Below are 27598 nucleotides of genomic sequence, written 5' to 3'. Positions count from 1 at the left end.
ATTTCTGTGGTGATCAGGGATAACAGCCGCAACTCTCACGACATTTACGATGCGTGGGTCACAGTAGGTGATGCTCGCGCGCTCCGTAGCAGCCTCGCGGGATCATCAGACACAAACCCACACCGCCAGGAGGCGCACCTAGACCTACGGACCAGCGGGTGCGACGCCAGGCATCAGCAAAAGGCCGCTGATCGCACCACAGAATCACACCTCCATCCAGTCATGGCCGATTAGACAGCAGCACGTCTCTGCCTGAAGAGAGACTGTTTAACCCGACCTAGCGACAACTGCAGAGCCACCTTCGCAAATAATGCCCGAATCTAAACCCGCCACCTACCTATAGCATCTGTGACCGACCTCATCCCATCTACTCCGACAAATGGAAATCCAAACCCTCTCCCCAAATGCCTAAGCTCACCATCCCTTTACGCACAGTTGATAGACCACACAAACAACTCCCTTCGTCCTTCGCCCACTATTGACGCTATAATTCGTTTCGTAACATTAATCCTTTAAAACATACATCCTTTTGAAAGAACCCACATCCTCCAACAAATAACCCTCGCTACAGGCGCCATCTTCCATTTCAATACCTACGCCATATATTCCCAAAATCAAGCCCATTTCATTTTCCGTCGTCTCGACACACTAGTGTAACCGGCCCATCAAAGTCCTCTTTGTTTTCTGAAAATTGCGCAGGAGACATACAACGTCCTTTACTAAAATATACGTTCCCTCCGCCGCAATAAATATCTTACTATCCGTAGTCTCCAACAACATGAAATCCATGCCCTCCTCCTCAATGAAATCTTTCTCCAATCCCACCATTCCACACCCCATGTCTCCTTACACCCTACGTCGCACTGATAATCTCAATCCTACTGCCCATGACACAGTAGCCCTCGCCCGTCTCCGAAATATCCCTCCTACTCCCCAACCGCTCCTAAATGATTCAACTGAGCATCCCATCCTCGCCATCTTTCTCCCAAAACTCACATTAACCCTGGGTGCTATCTACACCGCCCTAACCATACCATTCCCTAAGATTTCCCTGCCCATGTAGTCCATATCCTTAAAACATACATAATCACAGACAACCTTAACCTTCACTCCCGCACTGTCGAAGAAAAATGGCGTTGGTGTCAGTTTATCAACATACTCAATGGCAACGATATAAAAATCCCTGTGCACACCTGTCCTGACGTGGACATTACCTCCGATACCATTATTGTCTCCCCTAATCTCTTGAAACGCACCAAAGTAGAAGTCCTCGATCCAAAAAAGAGTGACCACCTACCTATCCTTTCCAGACCTCATACTGTGTACCATACCCAACTTGCACCACTTCTAATCATTCACCCCTACACATCCAGGATTATTACAGTGCTGACTGACACGCATTCCGTGCCCAAATTCATACCATAATCGTAAGTCTTCATTCTAGATTCAAAATCCTGACGGCGTCCAAAGTGGGGCTGATTTCCCCCAACACACTGTCTCGGACGCAATTTCCCACCACAGTCCACTCCAAACGCTCTACTACGACCGTCATGCTCTCTGTCTCTATGTGCTCTTGACCTCGTCCAGGAGTCCTGTCGCACATACAGAGTATTCCTTCACACGCCACCGACAGCTGCAGCAATACGTTTGCAGTTAGCTATAAGCCAAACGGCGCCAGATGTGATACGTGACAAGCATCACTAAACGAAACACATATAGGCTCTACAAAGTATTGGAAACCATTCCATAGACTCCCTGGAAACTACCCTACACCCATCTATCTCATCCTGCATAACAACAGACTACTTCCCGACAACCTCACCAAAACCAACGACTATACATTCTACCTGGAATACACATTCAGGATCCCACATGCTCTCAGCTTTGAGTATACGTAGGCTCTTATGTGTATGAAGATACCAACACAACTACCTCACCCCTCGCATGAAAATTCAAGTACTTCCACAGCGCTCCACGAACAGGACTAAACACACCTTAACAGCAGACGACATTACACAAGCACTCGCTAAAAATCGAAACACTGTGCCTGGTCACGGTACAATTACCGACCACCATCTGAAATATTATCCCAGAGCCTTTCACGAAACCACTGCCGTCCTTAACAATACCATTGTTTACACAGGCTATTATCCAGAGCCGTGGAAAACGTCCAAAGTACTACTTTTCCTGAAACCTGATAAACCACCCTCACATCGTCATATCGATGAATCAGCCTCACGACAGTTTCCAGCAATATCTTTGAAACCATTACTACCCAACTAATCCATCAGCAGATTCCAACTCAGCCATCCATTCCCAGTATCCAACGTGGCTTTCGTCCCAATTATTCCATCTACGACCAACTTCTTTATCTTATCCACCTAATCTTCCACTATCTGAATAAACGGAAGTCTGGCCTATTTGTCTCCCCTGATATCCAAAAAGTCTTCGACCCGGTAAGGCTTTCTGATTTTCAGACTACAAATCGTTGCACTCTCGGTTAACTATGTCGGCCTTATAGCATCCTTTCTTCAACACCGATCTAAATATGTCACTATCAGCCACGCCTGCTCCCCCATCTTTCACTCCACTGCAGGTGTGACTGAAGGCTCTATCCTATCACTCCTCTTTTACATCCTGTATACTGCAGACATTCCCACACCGCAGCCCCCCACATAGTCCTGCAATATCCTGAGGACACCGTATACCTAGCCACACAACACACCTTTCAACTCTCCCATGCCTCCCTCCAACGCAACTTGAATCTCCTATTCGAGGGGTGTAATACGAGGGATCTTCAAGTAAATCCACAGAAAAGCCAAGCCACAAGCTTCGGTCCCACAACTCGGCGGCTCCGTCGTCCAGATTCCCATCTCTCCACCTACAAACAAATCATCCCTCTGACTAACAAAGTAAAGTATTTAAGACTAACCCTCGGCCGAAAATTAACAAGGAGCACACATCTCCTTGCCGTTGAACACAAAGCCGGAAACCGACTAAAGCTACTACAGGCTGCACCTGGGGTCTACAACCTCTCTAAGCCGACGTTTCCTGTGTCTCTGCTTCGGCTAAATCCTACAAGTCCCATGCACTCTTCCTCGCCTTCAACATTGTCCTACCTTCCCCAAGTCGCATCTTGTAACAGCTCATGCATTTCCCACAGCTTCTTGTCCTCCTAAAGCACCTACAGTTTCGATACAGTAATCGCAAAACTCTGTCCCAGCAAAGTAGTCACCAACACAGGTACCTTGCTGCGCCACTACATCCATACTGTACCTTTCATGCACTTGCATGCCTTATCCATCCTCTCCCGCAAGAATTTTAACCACCTCCCACTCCACAACAATGAAACTCCACAACAATGAAACCCGTCTCGGAATATACCCACCTTTCCAACCCTAATCACAACGCTCCACCTCACACCTTCCTTCAATTTTCTCCTCCCCTTTCATAAGCCCTGCTGACTTCTAGTCGCTCCTTGCCTTTCCACAGGGCCCCAAGGTCATATTCATCATCACATCTTCATCATGACAGGTTTTTCAGGTATCATTTAGCATCACCATTATTCCATGCCATCATTCACATTCATCAGCGACTATATTTTAACAGTAAAATAAAATCGTAAGATGAGTTTTAGAAGCCACCATCTATGTGTAGTTTACAAAAATCTAGTTTATTCTCACTTGTTTTTATGCGATACTCGTAAATATCGTCCACCAATTATTTTTTTTTTTTCAAAATCGTCTCTTATTGTCAGCTTTTAACCATCTTTTAAATACAGTTTATATAATCTTTGGCTGAAGAGCGGTTTTTATCCACTGCCATCCCGCCGCCTTTGTGGGGTATTGAAATAAGAATGAAAATAAAAAAAAAACATCTGGGACAGTTCCCGTCAGTAAGAGGCAGCCGAGTCATGCGCCGACCGCTTGCAGTCCGCCACTTAAACGCTAGTCGACGTGCCATCGGAGAAGACTGCGTATCACCGAGAAGTTAGGCTTTGCAGTAGGCAAGAGTTCCCGGTTTAGTACTGGCTCCCGGGACTTAGCTGGAGCCTATACCTTATAACAATACTTAGTTGGAATATCTGAAGAGGCATAGTTAATTTCTTGTCATCCCTATTGGAACCACCAGTTTTTGCATGTTAATAAAGAAGCTGTTTGTAACATCTGTCGGGCCTCTCCTCAGTTAGTAACAAAAAGTAGGTTTTGTCAGTGTACTGCTACCATTTGTCGCTCTAGCTGACTACAATAATCTGTTTCTGTAATGGAATGATTTCACAATAGAATGTAGAGAATCATACAGAAATATCATCAGTTCCACATATCTTTCCTATGTTTTTCCTGAGATGTTAATAGAAATTTTACTTCTCTAACGATTATCTGAAATAACAGAATTAGAGCGACGACTGTAAGGAGGAACCGCAATGAAAAGACTTCACAGTTGCTGTCCGAAGATTCGATTGATGTAGCTCTCCAAAATAGCCTATTCTGCAGAAGCGTCTTCAGCTGTGCGAAAGTACTGCAACCAACATACATTTAAACCCGCTTAGTGCAGTCACGTTTCGGTATCCCTCCACAATTTTTACCCTCCACACTTTCATCCATTACCAAATTTACAACGTATTCATGTCTCAGGATGTGTCCTATTAACTGATCCCTTTTTGTAGTCAGAGTTTGCGATCCTATTTCTATTCTGTACCTTCTCTTTAGTTGTGATTTTTCAATTTCTCCAGGCGTATTTTATGACGAAATAAATCTCGGGTGTCCTATGCACACTCATACCAGGCTGTTCACCCGAGATTTATTTCTCATTAGTTATTAGAGAAGCTCATTACACACCAGACAAATATCTTCAGATCACAATACCTAACTCTTAAAATTTATATTCGATCTTAACGAATTTCATTTTCCAAGAAAGAATTTTCTTGCTACCACTATTCTGCGTTATCCATCATACCTAGTTAGTCTGTCATAAGTTAATTTCCTCCCCCCTCCCCCCCTCCCAAAAAAAACTCACCGACTAATTTGTTAATCTAATTTCCACAGCACAGCCTGATTTAATTCAACTACATTCTATATCTTTGCTTCATTTCTCTTGATGTTCTTCTTATGACCTCTTTTCATGGGGGTGCAGTTTCGTTCGACTGATGATCTAAGTTCTTTGCAATTTCTAGCAGAATTATAATGCAATTAGCAAAGCTCCAAGTTTTACGTTCTTCTATCTGAACTTTAATTTCCTTTCCAAATGTCTGGTTAGGTTAATTTACTGCTTGCTCATTGTACGAGAGTTAGAACTTTAATGGTTCAAATGGCTCTGAGCACTAAGGGACTTGACATCTGAGGTCACCAGTCCTCTGGAACTTAGAACTACTTAAACCTAACTAACCTAAGGACATCACACACATCCATGCCCGAGGCAGGATTCGAACCTGCGACCGTAGAGGTCGCGCGGTTCCAGACTAAAGCGTCTAGAACTGCTCGGCCACGACGGCCGGCGAACTGTAATAGTGGCAACTATTTATTTACAGCCCGTACAAAATAGATACGTGTTTCAAAGTTTTACTGACCTTTAAAGTTGTCACCAGCATTGTGTATAGCCCGTTGCCAGCGCTGTGGAAGTCGTAGGATACTCTTAGCAGTGCCAGTTGTGTTGACATTTCGAGCGGCGCCGTCTATTGCCCGACGAATTTGTAGCAGTTCTGAAGTGAATCCCGTGAAGTGTTTCCTTCAGTTAAGAAATCGAATTGAACTAACGAGGGCTTAAGTCAGAGGAGTGCAGTAGGTGGTATAGCACTTGGCAGCAAGATCAGTCAAACAAATCAGTAACAGCTTGCACTGTAAATGCTTGAGCATTGTCCTGCAAAATGATGGTCAGGTCCTGCAGAAAGTGCCATCACTTTTGTCTCTAAGCTCGTCGTTAGGTTGTGTTCCAAAAATGAACAGCATAGATACAGAAGTGATGACACTTGATGACACTTTCTGCAGGACCTGACCATCATTTTGCGCGACAATGCTCAAGCACGTACAGTGCAAACTGTTACTGATTTGTTTGACTGCTTGGGCTGCTAAGTGCTATACGACTTACTGCAGTCCCCTACTTGATCCCTGGTGAGTCCAACTCGATTTCTAAACTGAAGGAAACACTTCACGGCATTCGCTTCAGAACTGCTACAAAATTCGTCGGACAATAGACGGCGCCGCTCGAATTGTCAACACAACTGGCACTGCTAAGAGTATCCTACAACTTCCACATCGCTGGCAACGGGCTATACACAATGCTGATGACTACTTTGAAGGTCAGTAAAACTTTGAAACACGTATCTATTTTGTACGAGCTGTAAACAAATAGTTGCCAACATTAAATGTCCAACCCTTGTACAAATTGAAGAAAATCGATGATGGGCTACAACCAAGTGTTTTCCATTATCGATCACAGCAGTCGATTCATGCCCTTCGGCTCTTATAACCGCAGTGTGGTTTCAGTACAAGTTCTAAATAAGATTTAGCTCCCTGTATTTTATCCCTGCCATCTTCATAATTTCAGTGGTGTAGCCCGTCAGTCCAAAATGTTTCGAAACTGGGTTGGTAAAAAAAAGAGAAACGTTAAATTTTTGGCTTTAATGCTTCAGGTGTTTACATAATCTCTGACACATTGGTATAAAGCGCAGAACGTTCGAACAACCAAGTGAAACTGTCACACAAGTCCTTCTTTGGGATGTTGTTCAACTCGCGCGTCACATTGGTTTGAATGTCTGTTATGCCGTAAAGGCGCTGAGGCTCCAAGCGAAAATCTACAGTTTGTGGTTTTGTGGAAGGTTCGTACTGATAATATCAAGCCTCGTCACCCGTGATGGCTCCCTTCAGAAAAGAATTTTCCACGTTTTGTATTTCAACCAGTTCACGGCAGACGCACATGCGGCATTGTTTTTGTTCGGGAGTCAAGTTGTGCGGGACAAACTTCGTACATAATTTTGGTTCTGCAAAACAATCCGGAAAAATGTCATGAACACTTGATCTAAAGATGTTGCTCCATTTCGATTTGTGACACAATGTTGACATATTTCGATCGGAAGCCCACAACTTAACACTGCTCGCAACTGACTGATCGACTGCATATCTGTTGTTTACAGTTGTTAGTTGTAGCTGCCACCGTAGTTACTGCGCCGATGTTGGTGCGCCAGTAATAAAATCAGTCTCGAAACATTTTGGACGGACGGTGTATATTGCCTAGTGTTTTCCTATGGTTCTTAAGAACCCCAACTGATTTTCGTCGAGGTCGGCTTCTACCACATTTTCCATTCTCCTGTAAAATATTCGTTTCCGTGTATTGGAACCACTCCTTACTAAACTGATTTTCCGGTAATACAGCAGGTAGCACCTGCTTCCTTTCGCATTGAACTTTTTACATTCTTCTGGGGCTACTTCGTGACGTTCTTTGTGTGCTGTATTGGGTAAATCATAGGAGCGGCTACTCACCGCTGGACGACGACGGAGATGGAGTTGCCGGCGTTCTGGAAGAGCGACTGCGCGTCTTGGTGGCGGAGATCCCGCGCATCGTACTCTGCTATCTTGGTGATCATGTCCCCGCGCTTCAGACGCCCGTCCGCAGGCGACCCTGGCTGCGCCTGCAACACGCAACACACGCACACCTGTGTCAGCAGTCCTACACGCCATTGAATATGGAGCGAGCTTTCAGCTGTGCAAAACAGAATTTTAGCGTCAACAAAATTACATTCACTTCAAAAGTGACGTCGCTACTGTTTCGGTTAAGGTTTTTCCATAAGAGCTCTGCAGATTTTGAATGTCATTCCAAACTTACACGGTAGGTATGAGGCGCAGCTTTGCTTTGAGCGGTAACGTGACTGCTGCGCCTCCCGCCTCACAGCACAGTGCGTAGAACACTGGTTCCCAACTCGGACGTAATTACCCCCGAGGGGGTAAAAACGAAACGGTTTGATTGTGTTTCGGTCAGGAAAGTATATTGTTTTTGTAAGATAATTACTATTATCAGACTTTATGCGATTGTAGTACTGATTGCATAAATTACCAATAATTACATTTTTTAAATGCTAGCATTAACACGTGACACTTTGTGGTGGTTACAGCTTGTGAAACGTATGTCTGAACCGCTTCTTTCTCACGTGGTCAACTCGCTTTATACACACGTTGCATTTTGTGTCACGCAACTTTAACAGTAAATTTGAGACATAAACATCACATGCTTCAATATATCCGAGTTGTAGGTAGTTTCCACAATGGCCCAGTAATTTCATCACTGTTCAATTTGCAACAGATGAAGGAACTAATAAAAAGTAGAACACAACAGTAACTATATAATGACAGCAACATTACTGTAGGATCTACATTGTATTATTATTACTATTATTGGCAAATTATTGGCAGAAAGAGGCCTACCAACTTCTACCAGTTCAAAAGTAAGGAGTCCAGCAATCCAATTATGTACGAAAAGTATAGTTCACACATTTTAACTTGATTGATTTTAAATAGGCGTGCAGAGTGTCGATGAAACAAGTGTCGCATGAGAGAGTAGTGATGCAAGCAAGGCATGTTTTGTAGCTATTGGCTACAATGAGGACAGTTAGGTCTCTTTTTCTGAGAAATTTTTGATAAAACTCAAGATACATCGAGAATTTCTTCGTCATTCTGTAAAAAAGTTTGAAATATTAATACAAATTGTTTCAAATTATCCGATTGGCTTAGTTTTCGGTTTTACGAAACACCTACATAAACAAAATATCAATATTGTTGGATGTGAGGCTCGCCAGTTATGCTAAACACCGTTTTTTCTCAGTATCCAAACAGGTTTCGGCACCATTGTGCCATCAGCAGTGGGTTTTCGTTTTTATTTATTCTGCAATGTGAACATTTTTGTTAAATGATTATAAAATTATATGCATATTTAGTTCAAACAACAGATTGTTTCTTTTTGTAAATACCTTTACATTTAGTGTGCATGAATTTTCTGGATCACTTGTGTGTTAATTACTACATGTAGCTTGATATCTGCAACAAGAATTTCCTCAAGTCTAAACATGTCAGTAAGTGAAATTGAAGAGTTCATCCAGTTGCTCAAGCTGGTTCTCTCTCACAATTACTTTCAGTTCAATAATGAAATCTTTCAACAACAAGACGGGTTAGCCATGGGATATTACTTATCAGGGACACTACCTAACATCTTTTTGAACCATACTGAAATTTTAGCCTTTACACAACACTCAGAGCTAAATGACTTAATACTTTACTAGTTTCGATACGTAGACGACACCATCATATTATACAAAGAAAGGAATAATGGGTTAGATAAACTTTTAAGTATTTTCAATAACCTCCACCATAAAATAGCCTTCACATATGAGCAACAAACTGAGGACAGAATAGATTTTCTCGATATAACTGTGAAAATATGAATGGCAGGCATTGTTTCAACATTTTTAGAAAATCTACAACTTCTGATGCTACTATACCCATCGGTTCTATGCATTTCAATACATACAAAACTCCTTTCTTTTACAGCATGGTTAGCAGAATGAGTAAAACCCCGTTAGAAAACGCTGAAATCGGAAAAGAAAAGAGCATACTAAAAGATAGAACGGTAAGAAATGGATACAAACCTGAGATTATTGATAAGATTCATAGTAAAGTTCTCAGAAAGAAATCCAATGTACTGCACGAAATTGCTCTATCCCGGAATGAAAGCAGTAAAAAGATACATTCTAGCATGGAATTCTTAGGTCCTATATCCTACAGAGTCGCGCAAACGTTCTGTAAAAACAATATAGAATTCGGCTTTAACAGTAAAAACACATTAGCAAACACACTCACTCATTCTATAGAAAAACACGACCTCCTTATGAGATCTGGAGTCTACAAAATTAAACGTAGTGACTGCGACAGAATATATGTTAGTCAGACTAGTGGGGCATTTAAAGAAATGTTCCGTGAACATGCAGCTTTGCATACTATTGAGCACTCCACCTTTAAAGAACATTTGCGAAAAACGAAACATACGATCATAAATATTCATGATAATTTGGAAATACTACATATTGTCGATAAAGGAGGGACGATGGATATACCTGAAGAGTTGGAAATTTACATCCATGCAGAGCAAGAGGATAAAAATCTATTGAATGAGCAAACAGAATCCAAAAATAATTTCTTTTTCGAAATTTTTCACGACCTATTACTCTGATATCAAGAACATTAATAGTCCCTGGATTCGTTAGCCTCCCCATAGCTTGATTTGTAATGCGTCGTCCTCACTAGAGATCAACTAGAAACGACTATACTATTATCGACTCTTACCAGCAACGCTTCCTATAACCTTTGACTCTATGGTTTCATCTTTGACCACACATCGATGTTTGCCAACAGCCTCAGTCTGCGTCGCCTGGCCACCAAGAGCTGCTGCATAACGGTATGTCGATCATAAAACGTAGTGTGTTGATGTCTTCTTGAAACTCCGTCATTTACCCCATTGTTTTGTATTTTAGATTTGACTCACGGATCCAGTTATATGGCTCCTTCCGTGTATATCGTTCTTACGACTATGACGTGTGGTGACTGATATATTTTACTCTATAACACCCTAATTACGATCTTCTTTGATTATGCATCATAATATTGTAGTAATGTATTAGAGAAGGTGCTTGAATGGTTATAACTAGACAGAGAGTTAGATTCTGGTGTACAAATATCTCACCCGATACAAAAAAAATGGTTCAAATGGGTCTGAGCACTATGGGACGTAACTTCTGAGGTCATCAGTCCCCTAGAACTTAGAACTACTTAAACCTAACCAACCTAAGGACATCACACACATACATGCCCGTGGCAGGATTCGAACCTGCGACCGTAGCGGTCGTGCGGTTCCGCACTGTAGCGCCTAGAACCGCCCGACACCTCTCTGGCATACTGGGCAGTAGGAGTACGCAATAATTGCATTTCGTCTGTCAACCTCTTCCTATACGAATCCTAGTAAATGTGTGTATTTATTTTTAATATCACGGCAACGCCTGATGTAGATATAAGTGACAGGATGGACAATATTTAGTAGTTTTGACTAAGGTGTAGGTAGCCATTGACACCTAAGTTAGGTGTTCGTTGTCTGAAGTTAACATATTTTATATTTTTAGCTTTGACTCGTATATGTTGAGTGTTTGTGCTTGGTTCGCATCAGATTTGTATTATTTGAACTTAATCGAACCACTGCGTCACCATCGAATTACTTGGCCTCTGATACATTTGAGGCCAGTGAGTCTTTACACCTATATGGTAACGTTAGGCATAATGTTTTTGACTCACTTCTGATAACATTTCCCTGTTAGTTGTTCGTATAACCTTACTACCATTTAGTTATAAGGGGGCGTTTACCACAGTGAGTATGTTGTAAGCTGGTACCTAGGTGGATGGATGAACAGTTTACAGACACAGCGTTATAGGTGTGTCAAGATTTAATGATATCGGTATGCATAAATAGGCAGTGACTTATATTTTAACTTGTTGGTCCAGATCATCAGTGACGTACCAGCAAAATTACTTATGCTCTGATAGATATTGTTAGGTCAATGTTGCCATAAATCTTCAGATGAAATACTTATAATACTTGAATACTGATGATCATGGGGACTTTCGTATAATACTTTGGAGTTTTGCGTACTATACTTAGATGCTATTTTGATGCTTGCCAGTATAAGGCCCATATGGGTCAATACTACATTTTTCCCCTCCTGTGGAAGTTGTCCACTGCCATAACTTGCATGTGTCCATCATCATTTTCTAACCCCTTTGGATTACTGTACTGTGCACCTGTCGTTGCACTCTTGAGTTGCCAATTAACTAATTTTATACTTGATGTAACATTGCATATCCTTGATACTTAGCTCATGGGTATAAATTCGTTATTGTTGATTTTAGCTAGTCAAATATTTTGACCGGTTTTTAGGTACCGCGACATTTTGACCCATGCAGACAGTTTCCGACTCATTAAGGTCAAGAGACAGAATATGATGACACTGGATGATGTACTTAAGATCCTGATAGTCATCTCGTACGTTACTACCCCCGGCCTTAATGCAACCTTGAGAGTGATTTGACGTGGTTGTAGGTGGTACCCTTAGTCTTAGGGATGGTATACATTTCATTTTGAGGTTTATGTTCGGACTTATAGGCGGCCTCCTATATTTTTCTTTTTCTTCCTTTCCTTTTTATTCGTTCGATTCCACTTGGTATAACCCTATATAATTGTATAGGACTTATATGTAGGGAGATAGACATTTTTTGATACACAGAGATTGAGAATCTTCTTTGTATCTATGACTATATGAGGCAGCTACTGTCGTTGCATTAATCCACTCAGTACAGTGCGGGGTGGTCTTACACAGGGGTTTTAATGAAGTGCCAACGGTGACCAGGTGTTTGATGATTTTTACAGTACGATTGAATTGGTTTAAATCGTGAATGCAACTCTTTTATGCTTTATATCGTTAATATTGCGGCAGCTATTTGTCATACCACACACAATACGACCTAGGCTACACATATGTAACTTATGTAGTCTGACATGGTTATGTCACATTTTCTTGTATTTTAATTTATTTTATTATTTATTTATATTAATTAATTATTAAATAAAATTATTCCACTGGACATATTATTGTATGCAGTAAATTTGATTGTTGTGTTTCATGGCCTATTACAACTGTGTGGTACGGATTTATGAATAGCGTATACATATGTTCATCTGTCATGCTATATTCGAGTAAAACAGTGAATACTATTGACAACAGCATGACATAGGCAGAAGCATATTTGCCCTAACGTTACATATAGTTTTAATGATATACAATATGTCTTTTTGAGCCACTTAGATAGTTAACATGATACCTGTCAATTGTTAACGTATGTTCTATATTTTTTATAATAGTACACTTGTTCTACCTATTGTACAGGGGCCTGAAGATGGCATCAGTGTAATGCCGAAACTGGTAGCACATAAGAAGTTCATAAAATAAATTTCTACAATACATACGGCTGTTGGTAAATTATTGCATCAAGAGATTTCGTTCATGTCACACAGTTCCTTGGCGTTAAGAGTTTTTTCCGTCAGAGTGCAATTCATATTTCTTTTATTAGTCTTGAATTGGGTTATGATTCATTGGCCTTCAAGTAGTTACATTACACATTTTGTTTTGGAAACGCGATGTTTCTATAGAAATGCTGTCAACAGCAGCACCCATGATTATCTTGTTAGACAAGCGGGGAGTGGAAAGTTGCACCAAGGCCGAGAATCGAACCCTGCTTATTCGGCAGCTGCGCTAGGCACTAAGCCATCCTGGCACAGCCGTTCACAGAACTGTTAGTGTGTAAGAGGGAATATAAAGTAGACTGGGGTGGCAGTGAGAATTTGGATCGAGGAGAGAGGCGTGTCAGGTTAATCCGTGCAATTGTGTGAACCGCTGTGGCAGGGTGACTTTGCGACAGTCGGCTCTCAGCCGTATTGTGAAGCGGGCGTGCGTGGGGCTGTGTGTGGCGTTCCGCGAGCGGCCCGTTGCTTACTCGTGCGGGTGCTGGTTTTGCAGTGTAGACAGGTCACCTCGAAAGACGATGGCGCTTTCGTACAGAAAGACCACGATAAAGTGAACGTTCCATGCTCAGTACGAAGCATACGAAGTAGAGCGTTTCTTGCGTGAAGTAACGCACGTCGATCCACAGGAACTTCTCGGTAAACATCTTTCGGTCGTCTCCAGCACAGTTTACCTGAAATTTGTAGATGAAGCAGCGTGCGAAACGCTTATCCGCCGTTCCACCGACGGATATCGTTTCCACCACTCAGACGGCAAAGTGAGCGTAGTCACTATCGACCATGCAAGCCGCGGTGTTCGGAACATACGAGTCTTGGAGCTGCCGTTTGAAGTTCCGGCCACGTTTGTAGTGGACGCACTACGGCCTTACCGGGAAGTACCAAGTCACGTTTTCTGAATGGAGTGCGTCGGGTGCGAATCGAATTGCGCAAACACTTCCCATCGTATGTGACCGTTGGTGGCTGTCAAGCGATCGTCGTTTATGACGGTCAACCGCGGACTTTTTTGGGGTTCGGGAAGGAAGAGCATGTTCGCTCTGAAGAGCTGCAGAGACGCCTAGTATAGATACCACGAGCAGACACGACGCCTACGTCGCCACCGACGAAGCTGCCTTTTACATGCGTTGAGGTAGGGACGAACATGGCGCGGACGTTGTTCCGATACGACGAGGCGGCGGACGTTGTTCCGTTCCAGTTGCAGACACCAGCGGGCCCAGTTTCCGCGCTACGACGCCGCCTCCTGCATCAGGACCGTCGACGTGCTCGACAGCAGCGACCACTTCTGCACTCCATCCGTGTGAGGGAGGAGAACACCAGAAGAACGATTCGAGCTCGAACGCGGAGATGCGAGAGGTAACTACTGTTCTTCGTGATCCACAGGACGCAGACAAGCGTTCCCGAAAGCAGAAGTCGCCCAAACGACGAAAGAAGAAGATGCTGTGCGCAGGAAACGCTTCACGAGATGGTGACAGTTTACAAGAGGACGAGAACAATCCCCCTGCGGCCCATGCTGTGGGCCCCACTCTAACGGTTCCTGGTTCGCTGCTGGCAACGTCCGCCCTAGGATAAAGACAGTTGGACGATGCTCAATGCACTGACGAGCCCCCTGACGATTTTGTGACTGAGATACCAGGTGAACGTCATCCTCGTCTAACGTACCAAACCTCCATTGGTGACTGGGCGTACTAGATGGAAATTGAAAGAATGACGTCGGACTCGAGCGACCACCTGATGCCCGCGGCCCGCGGATCGTCGGACGGACATCTTGTCTCTGCCGATCAGTAATAATATGTTGCGTGTGACCACGACGGTCAGACGGTGACGAGGCGATTACTGGTTTAAACGACTGGAGAATACGTTGTGCTATCCAATGAGCCATGTGTATGGGATAGGTACAGTCAATGTCGACGGCATTAGTTCCACAAGCAAAACCCAGCTGTTAAAGGCCATGATTCAAGCGGCGGACATTGATATCGTGTTTCTTCAAAAGGTACGGTTTGATATGCTCCGTGATGTTTATGGATACACGTCTTACACGACCCAACTACCGACAGTGGTGGTCTTACTGCCATACTCTTACGCGATGTCATAGAACCAATGAATATTCCGTATTTGCCATCAGAGTTGCGATCACCATCGGCCCAGTCCGCTTTGTGAATCTGTATGCCCCGTCTGGCATTGCGAAGCGTTAAGAGCGGACGCTCTGTTACGCTACTGATGTACCTCCATCGTTTCAAGTCGTTACAGAGTACTTTGTGGTGGGCGGGGACTTGAACAGCATCTTACGCCCTGAAGATTAGATCCCTCACCATGTTCCGTGTCCAGCCCTTCATGCTACGGTCGGCGACCTCCACTTGCATGATACATGGACACTAATTTAAAGTGACCGACGCGGATTAACCAGCGACTCGGCCATCAGGTTGGACAGGATTTACGTTTCCCGAGGTCTTCGGGCAGCGACTGTCAGTGCCGAGCCGTGGCCCACTGCATTCACTGACCATCAAGCCTTCATCTGCGTCGTAACTCTGCCACGACAACAGACTAACCATAGTAGAGGACCTTGGACTCTTACGTCAGCATTATTCGAGAAGGGAATTGCCTTGTAGCCGTCACTTATATCTGGTACAAGTGTGAGCGACAACGTCATTCCTACGATTCCGCGACACAATGGTGGACATACTGCGCCAAACCAGCTATTCGACACACGCTCTTGGCGTATGGACGAAACAGGGCACTTTGGAAATGATCGACCTCTGAGTTTTACTACACGGTCTTGAGAGAACTAGCGTCGCAACGACCTTCGCCGGCCGGGGCGGCCGAGCGGTTCTAGGCGCTACAGTCTGTAAGCGCGCGACCGCTACGGTCGCAGGTTCGAATCCTGCTTCGGGCATGGATGTGTGTGATGTCCTTAGGTTAGTTAGGTTTAAGTAGTTCTAAGTTCTAGGGGACTGATGACCTCAGAAGTTAAGTCGCATAGTGCTCAGAGCCATTTGAACCATTTTTTTTAACAACCTTCGCCAGGGCGCCAAACAGCCGTCCACTGGACACAGGCACGGCTTCAGCAGATCACGGTTGCCAGATTGGACGGCATGAATGTTCGAGAGAGCCTGCAACATTTCATCTCAGAGGAACGTGCTTCTCTTTATCAGGTCGTCAGAGAACGGAGACATCATAAGAGGCGACCCATCATGTCAGTTACTGCGGCGGACGTGCAACTTGCAGAGAAACACACACAGCCATCTCCCGTGTCCTCACAGATTATTACCGCACTCTCTATCCAGCAGGTCAACGACCTGACAATCACGTTCTGCACCTTTGGGTTGGGTGCAAGGCGACGCCATTCTTGGAGGCCGTCACTCTGGAAGATATGCGCATGGCCTTGTCGCGGGGCACGAGCAACAAACTCTCTGGACCTCATGGTCTTCCTCTTGAATTTTATAGCATGTTTTCTGATTTGATGAAGGAAGTTTGGTGGCAGATGTACTGCGATCTCCTGGATCCAGACTTTGCCCCCCCCCCTCCTCCCTACGAATTTTGGATGGCATGATCATCTCTGTGCGAAAACCAAACGGTGTGTGCAGAACGCAAGACTTCCGTCGTTGACACTAGTGGATTCAGATTATAAGCTATTCGCATGCGTACTTGGTACTCGCCACTTCGCTACTGTCAAAGATGCCATTAACGTTGACCAAACAAGTCTGGGAGGTGGCAGTAATATACACATGGCATTAAGCTCTTATACAGATGTCGGCATGTCGCTTGGAAGGCACCTTCGTGGTAGTTGACCTAGACTACGCTTCTGACCGATTTGAGCACCATTCTTGCAGGGTGTGTTAGAGAATTTGGGCCTGTCCCAATTATCGGCAAGTGTAGTGTAGTTCTCTGTCTCATCCGCAGTCCGTTAAGTCCAGATATTTAATCGAAGTGACTGTGTCAAGGAGCACCGTACTAATGCTGTATTCGGACATTACAGGAATCTGTTTTCCTATTCATCCACATTAACTTACATTTTTCTACATTTAGAGCAAACTGCTGTTCACCACACCAACTACAAATTTTGTCTAAGCCATCTTGTATATTCCTACAGCCACTCAACGACGACACCTTCCCATACACTACAGCGTCATCACCAAACATTCTCAGACAAAATCGTTGTAAGCTGGTTTGTTAGACATAGCAACTTGCCTACTCTTCATACATTAAGGAATCGATGGAAATTATAATATGAACCGGGAAACAACGTCGTCTTCACGTAAATAGTCTCCACCGTCGCGTCTGTTTCGTCGAGTACCAACGACAACGCTCTGCTCACTAATGGCCGCAACGCTGGCCTTTCTTTGGCCTACGTCCAATCATTCCACAGTTCGCCACGGCAGTTCAAAAGGACAAATACCCCCTGCCAGCCATTTAAGCTGTGTCACTCACGAACGCAACAAGTCACCGTTCAAACACAGTCGTTCTGCAACTAAGTCTAAAAGTGTGACATCTACAATGGGCCAACACTACCGCAAATGCTTCCTCATAGCTATTCAAAATGTATCCACTGGTTTGCACTCGTTCGTTTTTCTTAAACTATTTAGACTGTACTACATGTGCAAACTTGTTAGTTAATCAGTACGGTGTGCAAAGTGACTATTGCAAAGAAAGTCACACAGTTCCGAAATGTGTCGTGGTAGGATGTAATGGATAGAAGACGGCGTGGCACACACAGTTTAAAATGAGGAAAAAGTCTGGCCGACAGCTATCTTTATTAGTCTGCAGTCCGCGAGGAAGAGTCTTTCACCAGTTATGGTGCATAGAATATGCATTTAAATTACTTAACAGCAGCCTCTGCAATGTTCAGAACTAAAAAAAACAAGAAGATTGAACTAACAACCGAGCAGGAGCTATTGAAAATAGTGACGGGCGAAATAATTTAATAAACTGGAAGAGTGGCAGAGTTACTTCAGATAAATACGTCAGAATGGTGTCTACATCTACATCTACATCTACACCCATACTCCGCAAGCCACCTGACGGTGTGTGGCGGAGGGTACCTTGAGTACCTCTATCGGTTCTCCCTTCTATTCCAGTCTCGTATTGTTCATGGAAAGGAGGATTGTCGGTATGCCTCTATGTGGGCTCTAATCTCTCTGATTTTATCCTCATGGTCTCTTCGCGAGATATACGTAGGAGGGAGCAATATACTGCATGACTCCTCGGTGCAGGTGTGTTCTCGAAACTTCAACAAAAGCCCGTACCGAGCTACTGAGCGTCTCTCCTGCAGAGTCTTCCACTGCAGTTTATCTATGCTCTCCGTAACGCTTTCGCTATTACTAAATGATCCTGTAACGAAGCGCGCTGCTCTCCGTTGGATCTTCTCTGTCTCTTCTATCAACCCTATCTGGTATGGATCCCACACCGGTGAGCAGTATTCAAGCAGTGGGCGAACAAGTTTATTGTAACCTACTTACTTTGTTTTCGGACTGCATTTCCTTAGGATTCTTCCCATGAATCTCAGTCTGGCATCTGCCTTACCGATGATCAACTTTATATGATCATTCCATTTTAAATCGCTCCTAATGCGTACTCCCAGATAATTTATGGAATTAACTGCTTCCAGTTGCTGACCTGCTATATTGTAGCTAAATGATAAAGGATCTTTATTTCTATGTATTCGCAGCACATTAAACTTGTCTACATTGAGATTCAATTGCCATTCCCTGCACCATGCCTCAATTCGCTGCAGATCCTCCTACATTTCAGTACAATTTTCCATTGTTACAACATCTCGATATACCACAGCATCATCCGCAAAAAGCCTCAGTGAACTTCCGATGTCATCCACAAGGTCATTTATGTATATTGTGAATAGTAACGGTCCTACGACACTCCCCTGCGGCACACCTGAAATCGCTCTTACTTCGGAAGACTTCTCTCCATTGAGAATGACATGCTGCGTTCTGTTATCTAGGAACTCTTCAATCCAATCACACAATTGGTCTGATAGTCCATATCCTCTTACTTCGTTAATTAAACGACTGTGGGGAACTGTCTTCATAAGACAAGACCACATACTTCGCAGCATCTTTGACTGTAAGAGCAGTGACTGTGTACTGAACAACCTTGATGTCGTCGGCAAAGTGTTAATACAACTTCATTTCATTTCTTCCTCCAACAACGCATATAATTAGCATCAACCTGCGGGACTTCTATAAACGTTAGGACGCAGCATGAATGGAGAGCTCATGGACTGATTCACTGCATCTGTAGTAACACCACTCCCGAAAATCTTTTCACATTGCAAAGAATGACGCAGCAATGGTTAAGACATCGTCTTCGCCTCGTCTTTCTGGATTGTTTTCTGCAATGTCTCTAAATCACTTCTGGCAAAACTGTGCACTGGTTTCTCCAACAAAGCCAAGACCGATTGTCTTCCCCGTAATTAACCAATTGCGATTCTGTCTTATAACCACCAGAGCGTCAACATGAAGTTAAACTCGAAAACTTGTCTTTTCAGTACTTTGCGAGGAACAAATAAATGAAGGAAAGTCTAGCACCTCCTCGACGGCAAGTTCATTAGAGACTGAGAAGTACCTCGATTGGATACTCAGGTGTAAAAGGGATCGGTCGTGCCCTCACTTGAAAGGACCAGTACGTCATTGACAGGAGTGATTATAAAAAGCAACTGAAAGTCGAAATTGGGAAGCTCGGGAACTCTCACCCTCCCAGTGTCTCAATTACTACGCAGTTAGTTTGAAACAAACGTATAGCTTCCAGTGAAGTCATCGCAATGGGTTTACCTATGAACTCTGAAAGAATGAGGAGCTAGTAGAATGTAAAGCCTTGGAATTGACAACCATGCAGTTCCCCTCCGACCGTAGCAGTCTACTCGTCTGGGAGTATTATTTCTGTCCAGGGTTAGCACACGGTCTTTTCTGAGTGTTGCGGTGAATCACGACGACGAAGCCCACGTAGTGTGTGACACGGATGGGCCGAGTACCCACTCACTGCAAGTGTGTGGCTGCGTGGGCTGTCGGCTGACTCACGCGAACTGCCTCCAAAATGTGCGGACGCTGCCCTGTAAACTGAGCCCCGTGAAATTTGCTCCCAGAAAAGTCCGTGGAGACATCCACTAATTGCCCAGTCTGAACTCCGCAACTTAGCTACAGACAGAAGAGAAGAGGGCTCTTAGGTGGTGGTTTACCTTATAATGAAGGGGAATGGAGATGTTCGAACAAGAACTGAAATGCCATGATGTTTATAATCTTAAGTGACCATAATTTAGTTTACTTTTGTCTGACACAGTCAAAAAACTTTTACTTTTCAGCGATTCTTCAGTAACTATAATGCAAGAAATTAAAATCTATTTGCTAACAACGAATTTGAAAATTGTCTCTCTTCTACTTTACATAATATACTTTAAAATAACCATTTGGTGAATAACCTTGGATTAGCATATGTCACATGTAGACTAACATATCTAAGATGCATTGTCATCTTTATTACTAAATGATAACCTGCGGAAGGTAACCCAGTCCCATTCACAGGTTATCTTTGTACCGGCTTCCGAGGGTATTTTTCTTTTTTTTTTTTTCAAAGTTTCATGTAATTATTGAACGAATTTAAAAATTTAAAATGCTCTTATCATCAACACACTAAGAGGTACAATCTTAGCTTAAAGGTTTAACACAGTAAGCAAATATTACAGCTTGACACTGTATATACGTACGTCTTGGGACAGCGAAACTCATGGCGCGCAGGTACCCTAACTATAGTCATCCAGTATTTGAGAATGAGAGCTCATAACGACATTAAAAAAAGCTCTACAGAAAATCTGAAACGTTTACGAAACTTTTCTAGTTGACTCGCGAAAGGAAAAAAGTTACAGATTACATTTTTTGCTGTCGATGCAGTAAAACTTCAACATCACGCATGACGTTTTAATTTATAACTTCTTTTGTATTAATTTTATTCCCATTGAATTTTACATAAATTATCCACATATATCACTGAATGTATGTGCAAAATTGTGTCATTGTACGGCACATAGTTAAGGCGATACGACGTACAAATATTGAGATTCACGAACAACTAGCTTCTGCTCAAAACGGGGCGCAATTTACGACAATATGCTCATCGAGTGTTTAGTAATTAGCGATTTCAAACAAACTTCAAACATAATTACAAACCATATGTAAACTTTCCTCGCTTAGATGCCTACAGTCAAATATTTAACACTTTAACTCAGTTTTAAGCTATCAGAAGTTGGAAGCTGTTTCCACAATGGGAGTTACATTATTTAAAGATACAGGGGTTTACTGGTACTAACTAAAACGCCAGGCGTAGACAAGCATATAAACGACATAAGGGAGCGAGAAACCAAAAGCAGCGAATGAGTTTTACTATGTGGGCAGCAAAATAACTGACGATCGCCAAAATAGAGAGGATATAAAAGGCAGACTCACATTAGTAAGAAAAACGTTTCTGAAAAGGAGAAATTTGTTAAAATTTACACGTATTACTAAATTAGTTCCCCATCACCTGCCCCCCCCCCCCCTACCCGCGTAAGATGACCCAGTGGATAGCACGCCAAGGACTGAACAAGCATGAATACAGGAAGAACGTGTGCTGGACTGTGGAAAAAGAATCAAAATACTGGGTGTCCAGAAAAGGACTCCCTGATTTAAAAATTAAATATCTCGGAAACAAAGATCGATAGAGGAATGCAGTAAACGGTATGTTTATTGTGAAAGCTGTAAGAAGTTTATACAGCAGTTTGAAATAATAGTTACAAAATCTGCTAACAGATGGCGCTGTAATCGCCATACGTAATGCCTAGTAAAAATAGTGATCCGAAGCCCAGAGCGATCAGTTCCACTACTGAAACGTGGAAGGAGGTTAGCGTACCGAAGGAAGAGATTAAAACCACGTACTCCATTGAACAACGCGTTTTTCTGGTGGTAGAGTACCACAGGTTAGAAGAGAGTCCTACGGCAACAAGGCGAAGTTTTCAAGCACGATTTAATGTTCCAAAAGGACCCGATGCGAAAACCATTCGTACGCTCTATGCAAAATTTCAACGAACAGGCAGCGTAACTGATGATCTAGTGGGGCATGTTGGCCGCAAGCAAACCGCAGTTACACCTGAAAATATCGCCACAGTTTCTAGAATTATTCAGCGAAATCCAATGTCGTCCGTCCGTAGAATTGCATCTGAGACTGGTTTGAAGCGTTCCAGCACGCAGAAAATACTGAGAAAGAGCCTACACATCTTTCCATTCAAACTTCAAATGCACCAGGCCATACCCGAACGAGCTGTGCAACAAAGGGTTGCCTTTGCTAATCAGATGCTCACAATGATTGGTAGTGAAGGATTTGATGTTGGCTACATCTGGTTTACAGATGAAGCACACTTCCACCTGAATGGAAACGTGAATAAGCAGAACTGGCGATTTTGGGGTTCCGAAAAGCCATATTGGTGTGAAGCGAAACCCCTAAAGTTACTGTGTGGGCTGCAGTATGCAGCAGAGGCTTTATTGGCCCTTTTTTCATTCGAGAAACGGTCACTGGTGCACGTTTCGTTGCAATTTTGGAACAATTTGTCGCCACACAGCAAGCGTTAGAGGATCGACCAGTAACTGAATGGTTTATGCAAGATGGAGCCCGACCACATCGGACCGAACAAGTGTTTCGCTTTCTTGAGGAATACTTCGGGAATCGAGTCATTGCTTTGGAATATCCCAAATTTACTGGTGCAGGCATGGATTGGCCTCCATATTCGCCGGATTTGACTCCCTGTGACTTTTTTTTTGTGGGGCACAGTGAAAGACATGGTCTACTCGAAGCATCCCGCCACCCTGGACGAGCTTGAATCGGCGATCTCTGTGGCATGTGAATCCATTTCGGTTGAGACACTACGAAATGTGATGGCGAATTTCGTTCTTCGTTTGCGCCACCTCTGTAGTGCCAAGATGAACATTTTGAAAACGTTGTGATGTGATTGTTTGCAAAGATTGTTTTCATACGATTATTTCACTTACGTATGCTGAAAACATTGTGATGTGATTGTTTGCAAAGATTGTTTTCATACGATTATTTCACTTATGTATGCTGATATGAGCTGTACAGCGTACAGCGCCATCTGTTAGCAGCTTTTGTAACTATTATTTCAAACTGCTATTATTTCAAACTGCTGTATAAACTTCTTACAGCTTTCACAATAAACATACCGTTTACTCCATTCCTCTATCGATCTTTGTTTTCGAAAAATTTAATTTTGAAATCAGGGAGCCCTTTTCTGGACACCCTGTAGAAACACTGAACGGACCAAGGGCAAGATGTGCAACCACGAGCGACCTGGCGGAACCACGCGTCTTGGTTGTGCGGTTGCGGTGTTGGACTACAAAACGGGAGATCCATGTTCAAATCTCCGTCAGCCTCCGTTTTTTTTCTTTTTTTTTTTTTTTTTTACTAAATTATGAACTGTCCGTCCGGTCATTCACGTGTCTATTTTCCTTCTGTAGCCTTGGCAATTTTCATACTATACATTGGTTGTAGAATGAGTCATGTGGTAAGAATACATTACCGTCCCAAGTAAATGTGATGAATAGTGACAGCAAGCGAGGTGCCTCATTGACCTTTCACAGAAATGTAAACAACATATAGACGGCTGTGAACAATGTTACAACAAAGGAATACAAGAGTCAAAAAACTTCCAAAACGGAAAGCAAGAGTCGTAACATGTGGTACTTGTGCAGCACAAATAGGAGGTACGTACCTTTAGAGGTCAGTTCATTCCAAATCGCTGTTGCAAACGGACGTTACACCACGATACAGACACAAATTTGAATACAACGGACACGTCATGGCTGGACGAACAGTTCATTATTTGTGAGGAAAAAAAAATCACGCACAAGGGAAATTCGCACACGGGCCTGCCCCTTCACAGTCCAACAACGTGACCACCTAACCACGTCGCCGTGGCTCTCGATGTTGCAAATATTGAGCTTCTACTTCTGTTTTGCTTTTTTTGCACAATTCGGTTCATGTTCTTACGGTTTTCATACTTGATCTGTATTCAGTTTTTGACGGGCTATCCACAGGGTCACTTGTCACTTTACCACTAAATCTGAGGGGGTTGCGATGGTGAGTTTCCCTCGTCAGATATTCCCGCCGGAGGTCGGACACACTTGTGCATCTGCAGTGAAGAAGGTGGATCGATTGACCATCTAGGCGGATTAGTTATATGAATGCGTGGTATCTGTCCGAAAGAACGGACACCACGCATTCGTATAGAAGCATTGTTCTAATGCAAGAGCAAATTTAGACCTATCCTGATCGCGTCTGCTGCAATTCACCTCGTCAATATTCAAATACCGTTGACAGAAAATCCTAAGTTTCTTCATATCTTAAATTAATCAGTAAACGGACCGAAGCCATCTGCCCAAACATTCTGCCACCACAACGACACTGAAACAAAGTACGATACAGAAAATGCCATAATACTAAACATCTTTCTGCAAAACTGCTTCACCGAAGGAGATTCCACTGAAGTAGCTCCTTTAAATCACTGCGCGAACCACGAAGTTGCTGATATTGAAATAAGTGTCCATGGGACAGAAAAACAAACTTAAATCGCTCAACACAGAGAAGGCTTCTGGGCATGACGGAATACCATTACAATCCTACATAGTGTATGTGAAAGGTCTTGACCCCCTTCTAGCAATAGATTACCGTGGGTCTCTGGAGGAGCGAAGTGTTCCTGATAACTGGAAAAACAACAGGTCATTCCGTTTTCAAGAACAGTCATAGAACAGGCGCACAGAAGTATAGGCCTATATCTCTTATGTCAGTCTTTTGTAGAATTTTGGAACATATTTCGCGTTCGCGTATTATGATATATATGGAAGGCGAAAATTTCCTCTAGGAATCGACGTGGATTCCAAAAACAACGATCACGTGAAGTCCAGCTCTATTTGTCCATGAAATACAGAAGGCAGTAGATACGAGCGACCAGGTAGATGTGTTCCTTGACTTCCGTATGGCATTCGGTACAGTTGCGCACTGCTGTCTATACTGAACAGAATGCGAGCGCACCAAATATCAGACCAACTGTCTGATTGGACTGAGAAGTTACTAAGAAACAGAACACAACATATCGTACTCTGTGGGGAAAAGTCCCCATAAGGAGATGTGATTTCGGGCATACCTCAAGAGAGTGATATAAGTCCATTAATTATCACAATATATGTAAATGACAGTAGACAACATCTCAAGCTCCTCGAGCCTTTTTATGGATGATGCCGTTGTATACAGAGAAGTCGCAAAGCTAGAAAATTGTAGTCGAATGCAGGAAGAGCTGCAGAGGGCTGACGCTTGCTCAACATAAACATGTGTAAGGTACTGCGTATACACAGTGCGATTACATGATTTGCAGAACGATCATTGGAAGCGGTTACTTCCATTAAATATCTAAGAGTTGTGTATGGAACGATTTAAAGTGGAACGACCACATAAGATTAATCGGATGAAAATCAGCTGCCAGACAGATTCGTTGGAAGAATCTTCAGGAAATACTGTCCATGAACAAAGGAGGTACTTTACAAAACACTCCTTCGACCATTACTTGAGTATTGTTCGTCATTATGGGACGTAACGTGTAACGTTGGAGTCATGTTTATCTAGACTCCAATAATGACGGCTGAAGGTCTTAGTATTATGATTTAACTTCTCCAAACACTGCGTTTAAACGCTCTTCCATTTGGGATTCTGCTCTGGAGACAGCAAGCGAGGCACAAAACGGACTGTCGGCTGTCTTCGCATGATGAGCTTCTCCGTTCAGGATATTATGTACTCAGTGAAACGAGTTTCTTATCATCTGAGTATCTACGAAATTTAATGCGGTGGTAGTGACGTTATGATTTCAATCGCGAACCCAGAACGTCCCAAAACATTAGTTTTGTGCAACCACGTTTGAATTCACTTATCTGTTAATGAGTATTGGTGCGTTATTTCCATAATATTTGATAAGCCAATTTTGTTACTGTGCTGCCGTCTTCCGTTTTATGTAAAGAAGTTTAATTACTACGCGAGACACATCTTCACACATTTCTACGAATTACGTGGATTATTACAATTTTTTACTTGTAACAGCTAATCGTGGCATTTATGTTTCATTAATGGTGCAAGTTACACTTTCAATCTCATCACATGTCATACTCAAGATATTACTCAGATTTTTACTATAAATGTTATCTGCAAAAGGGACTACGGTTTCTTTCCACGTAAAAGTCGAAGCATAATGTCAATCGTCATTTCTAAGTTATAAACTTCCCTTGTTTTATCACAATACTTCTACTTTCACACAAACGGTTTTTGTTGTTGTTGTGGTCTTCAGTCCAGAGAATGGTCTGATGCAGCCGTCCATGCTACTCTATCCTGTGCAAGCTTCTTCATCTCCAAGTAACTACTGCAACCTACATCCTTCTGAATCTCTTTAGTGTATTCATCTTTTGATCTCCCTCTACGATTTTTACCCTCCACACTGCTCTCCAGTACTAAATTGGCGATCCCTTGATACCTCAGAACATGTCCTAACAACCATCCCTTCTTCTAATCAAGTTGTGCCACAAATTCCTCTTCTCCCCAATTCTATCCAGTACGTCCTCATTAGTTACGTGATCTATCCAACTAATCTTCAGCATTCTTCTGTAGCACCACATTTCAAAAGCCCCTATTCTCCTCTTGTCAAAACTATTTATTGTCCATGTTTCACTTTCATACATGGCTACACTCCATACAAATACTTTCAGAAAAAGACTTCCTGACACTTAAATCTATACTCGATGGTAACAAATTTCTCTTCTTCAGAAACACTTTCCGTGCCATAGCCAGTCTACAGTTTATATCCTCTCTACTTCGACCATCGTCAGTTATTTTGGTCCACAAATAGCAAAACTCATCGACTACTGTGAGTGTCTCATTTCCTAACCTAATTACCTCAGCATCACCCGATTTAATGCTATTACATTCCATTATCCTCGTTTTGCTTTTGTTGATGCTCATCTTATACCCTCCTTTCAAGACACTGTCCATTCCGTTCAACTGCTCTTCCAGGTCCTTTTCTGTCTCTGACAGAATGACAAAGTCATTGGCAAACCTCAAAGTTTTCATATCTTCTCCGTGGATTTTAATTCCTACTCCAATTTTTTCTTTTGTTTCCTTTACTGCTTGCTCAATATACAGGTTGAACAACATCGAGGATATGCTACAACCCTGTCTCACTGCCTTCCCAACCACTGCTTCCCTTTCATGCGGCTCGACTCGTAACTGCCATCTGGTTTTTGTACAAATTGTAAATAGCCTTTCGTTTCCTGTACTTGACCCCTGCCACCTTCAGAATTTGAAAGAGAGTGTTCCAGCCTACATTTTCAGAAGTCTTCTCTAAGCCTACAAATGGTAGAAACGTAGGTTTGCCTTTCCTTAATCTATCTTCTAATATAAGTCGTAGGGTGAG

The 27598-nt window shown here is 42.9% G+C and overlaps 1 protein-coding gene across 6 annotated transcripts in view; it reads right to left on the bottom strand.

Moving 5' to 3' along the window:
- The window catches only part of LOC124545829 (PDZ and LIM domain protein 3), a 437938-nt gene that overhangs the window by 345927 nt on the left and 64413 nt on the right, over positions 1–27598 (bottom strand). For all 6 annotated transcript variants that reach the window (XM_047124780.1, XM_047124781.1, XM_047124782.1 and 3 more), the window contains exon 3: positions 7476–7624. In XM_047124780.1, coding sequence (XP_046980736.1) covers positions 7476–7624 — 149 coding nt within the window. The remainder of the gene's footprint in view (positions 1–7475; positions 7625–27598) is intronic.

The sequence above is a fragment of the Schistocerca americana genome, chromosome 8, assembly GCF_021461395.2.
Source record: "Schistocerca americana isolate TAMUIC-IGC-003095 chromosome 8, iqSchAmer2.1, whole genome shotgun sequence".
NCBI classification, from domain to species: domain Eukaryota; kingdom Metazoa; phylum Arthropoda; class Insecta; order Orthoptera; family Acrididae; genus Schistocerca; species Schistocerca americana.
This window is presented reverse-complemented; position numbering and strand designations above follow the sequence as displayed.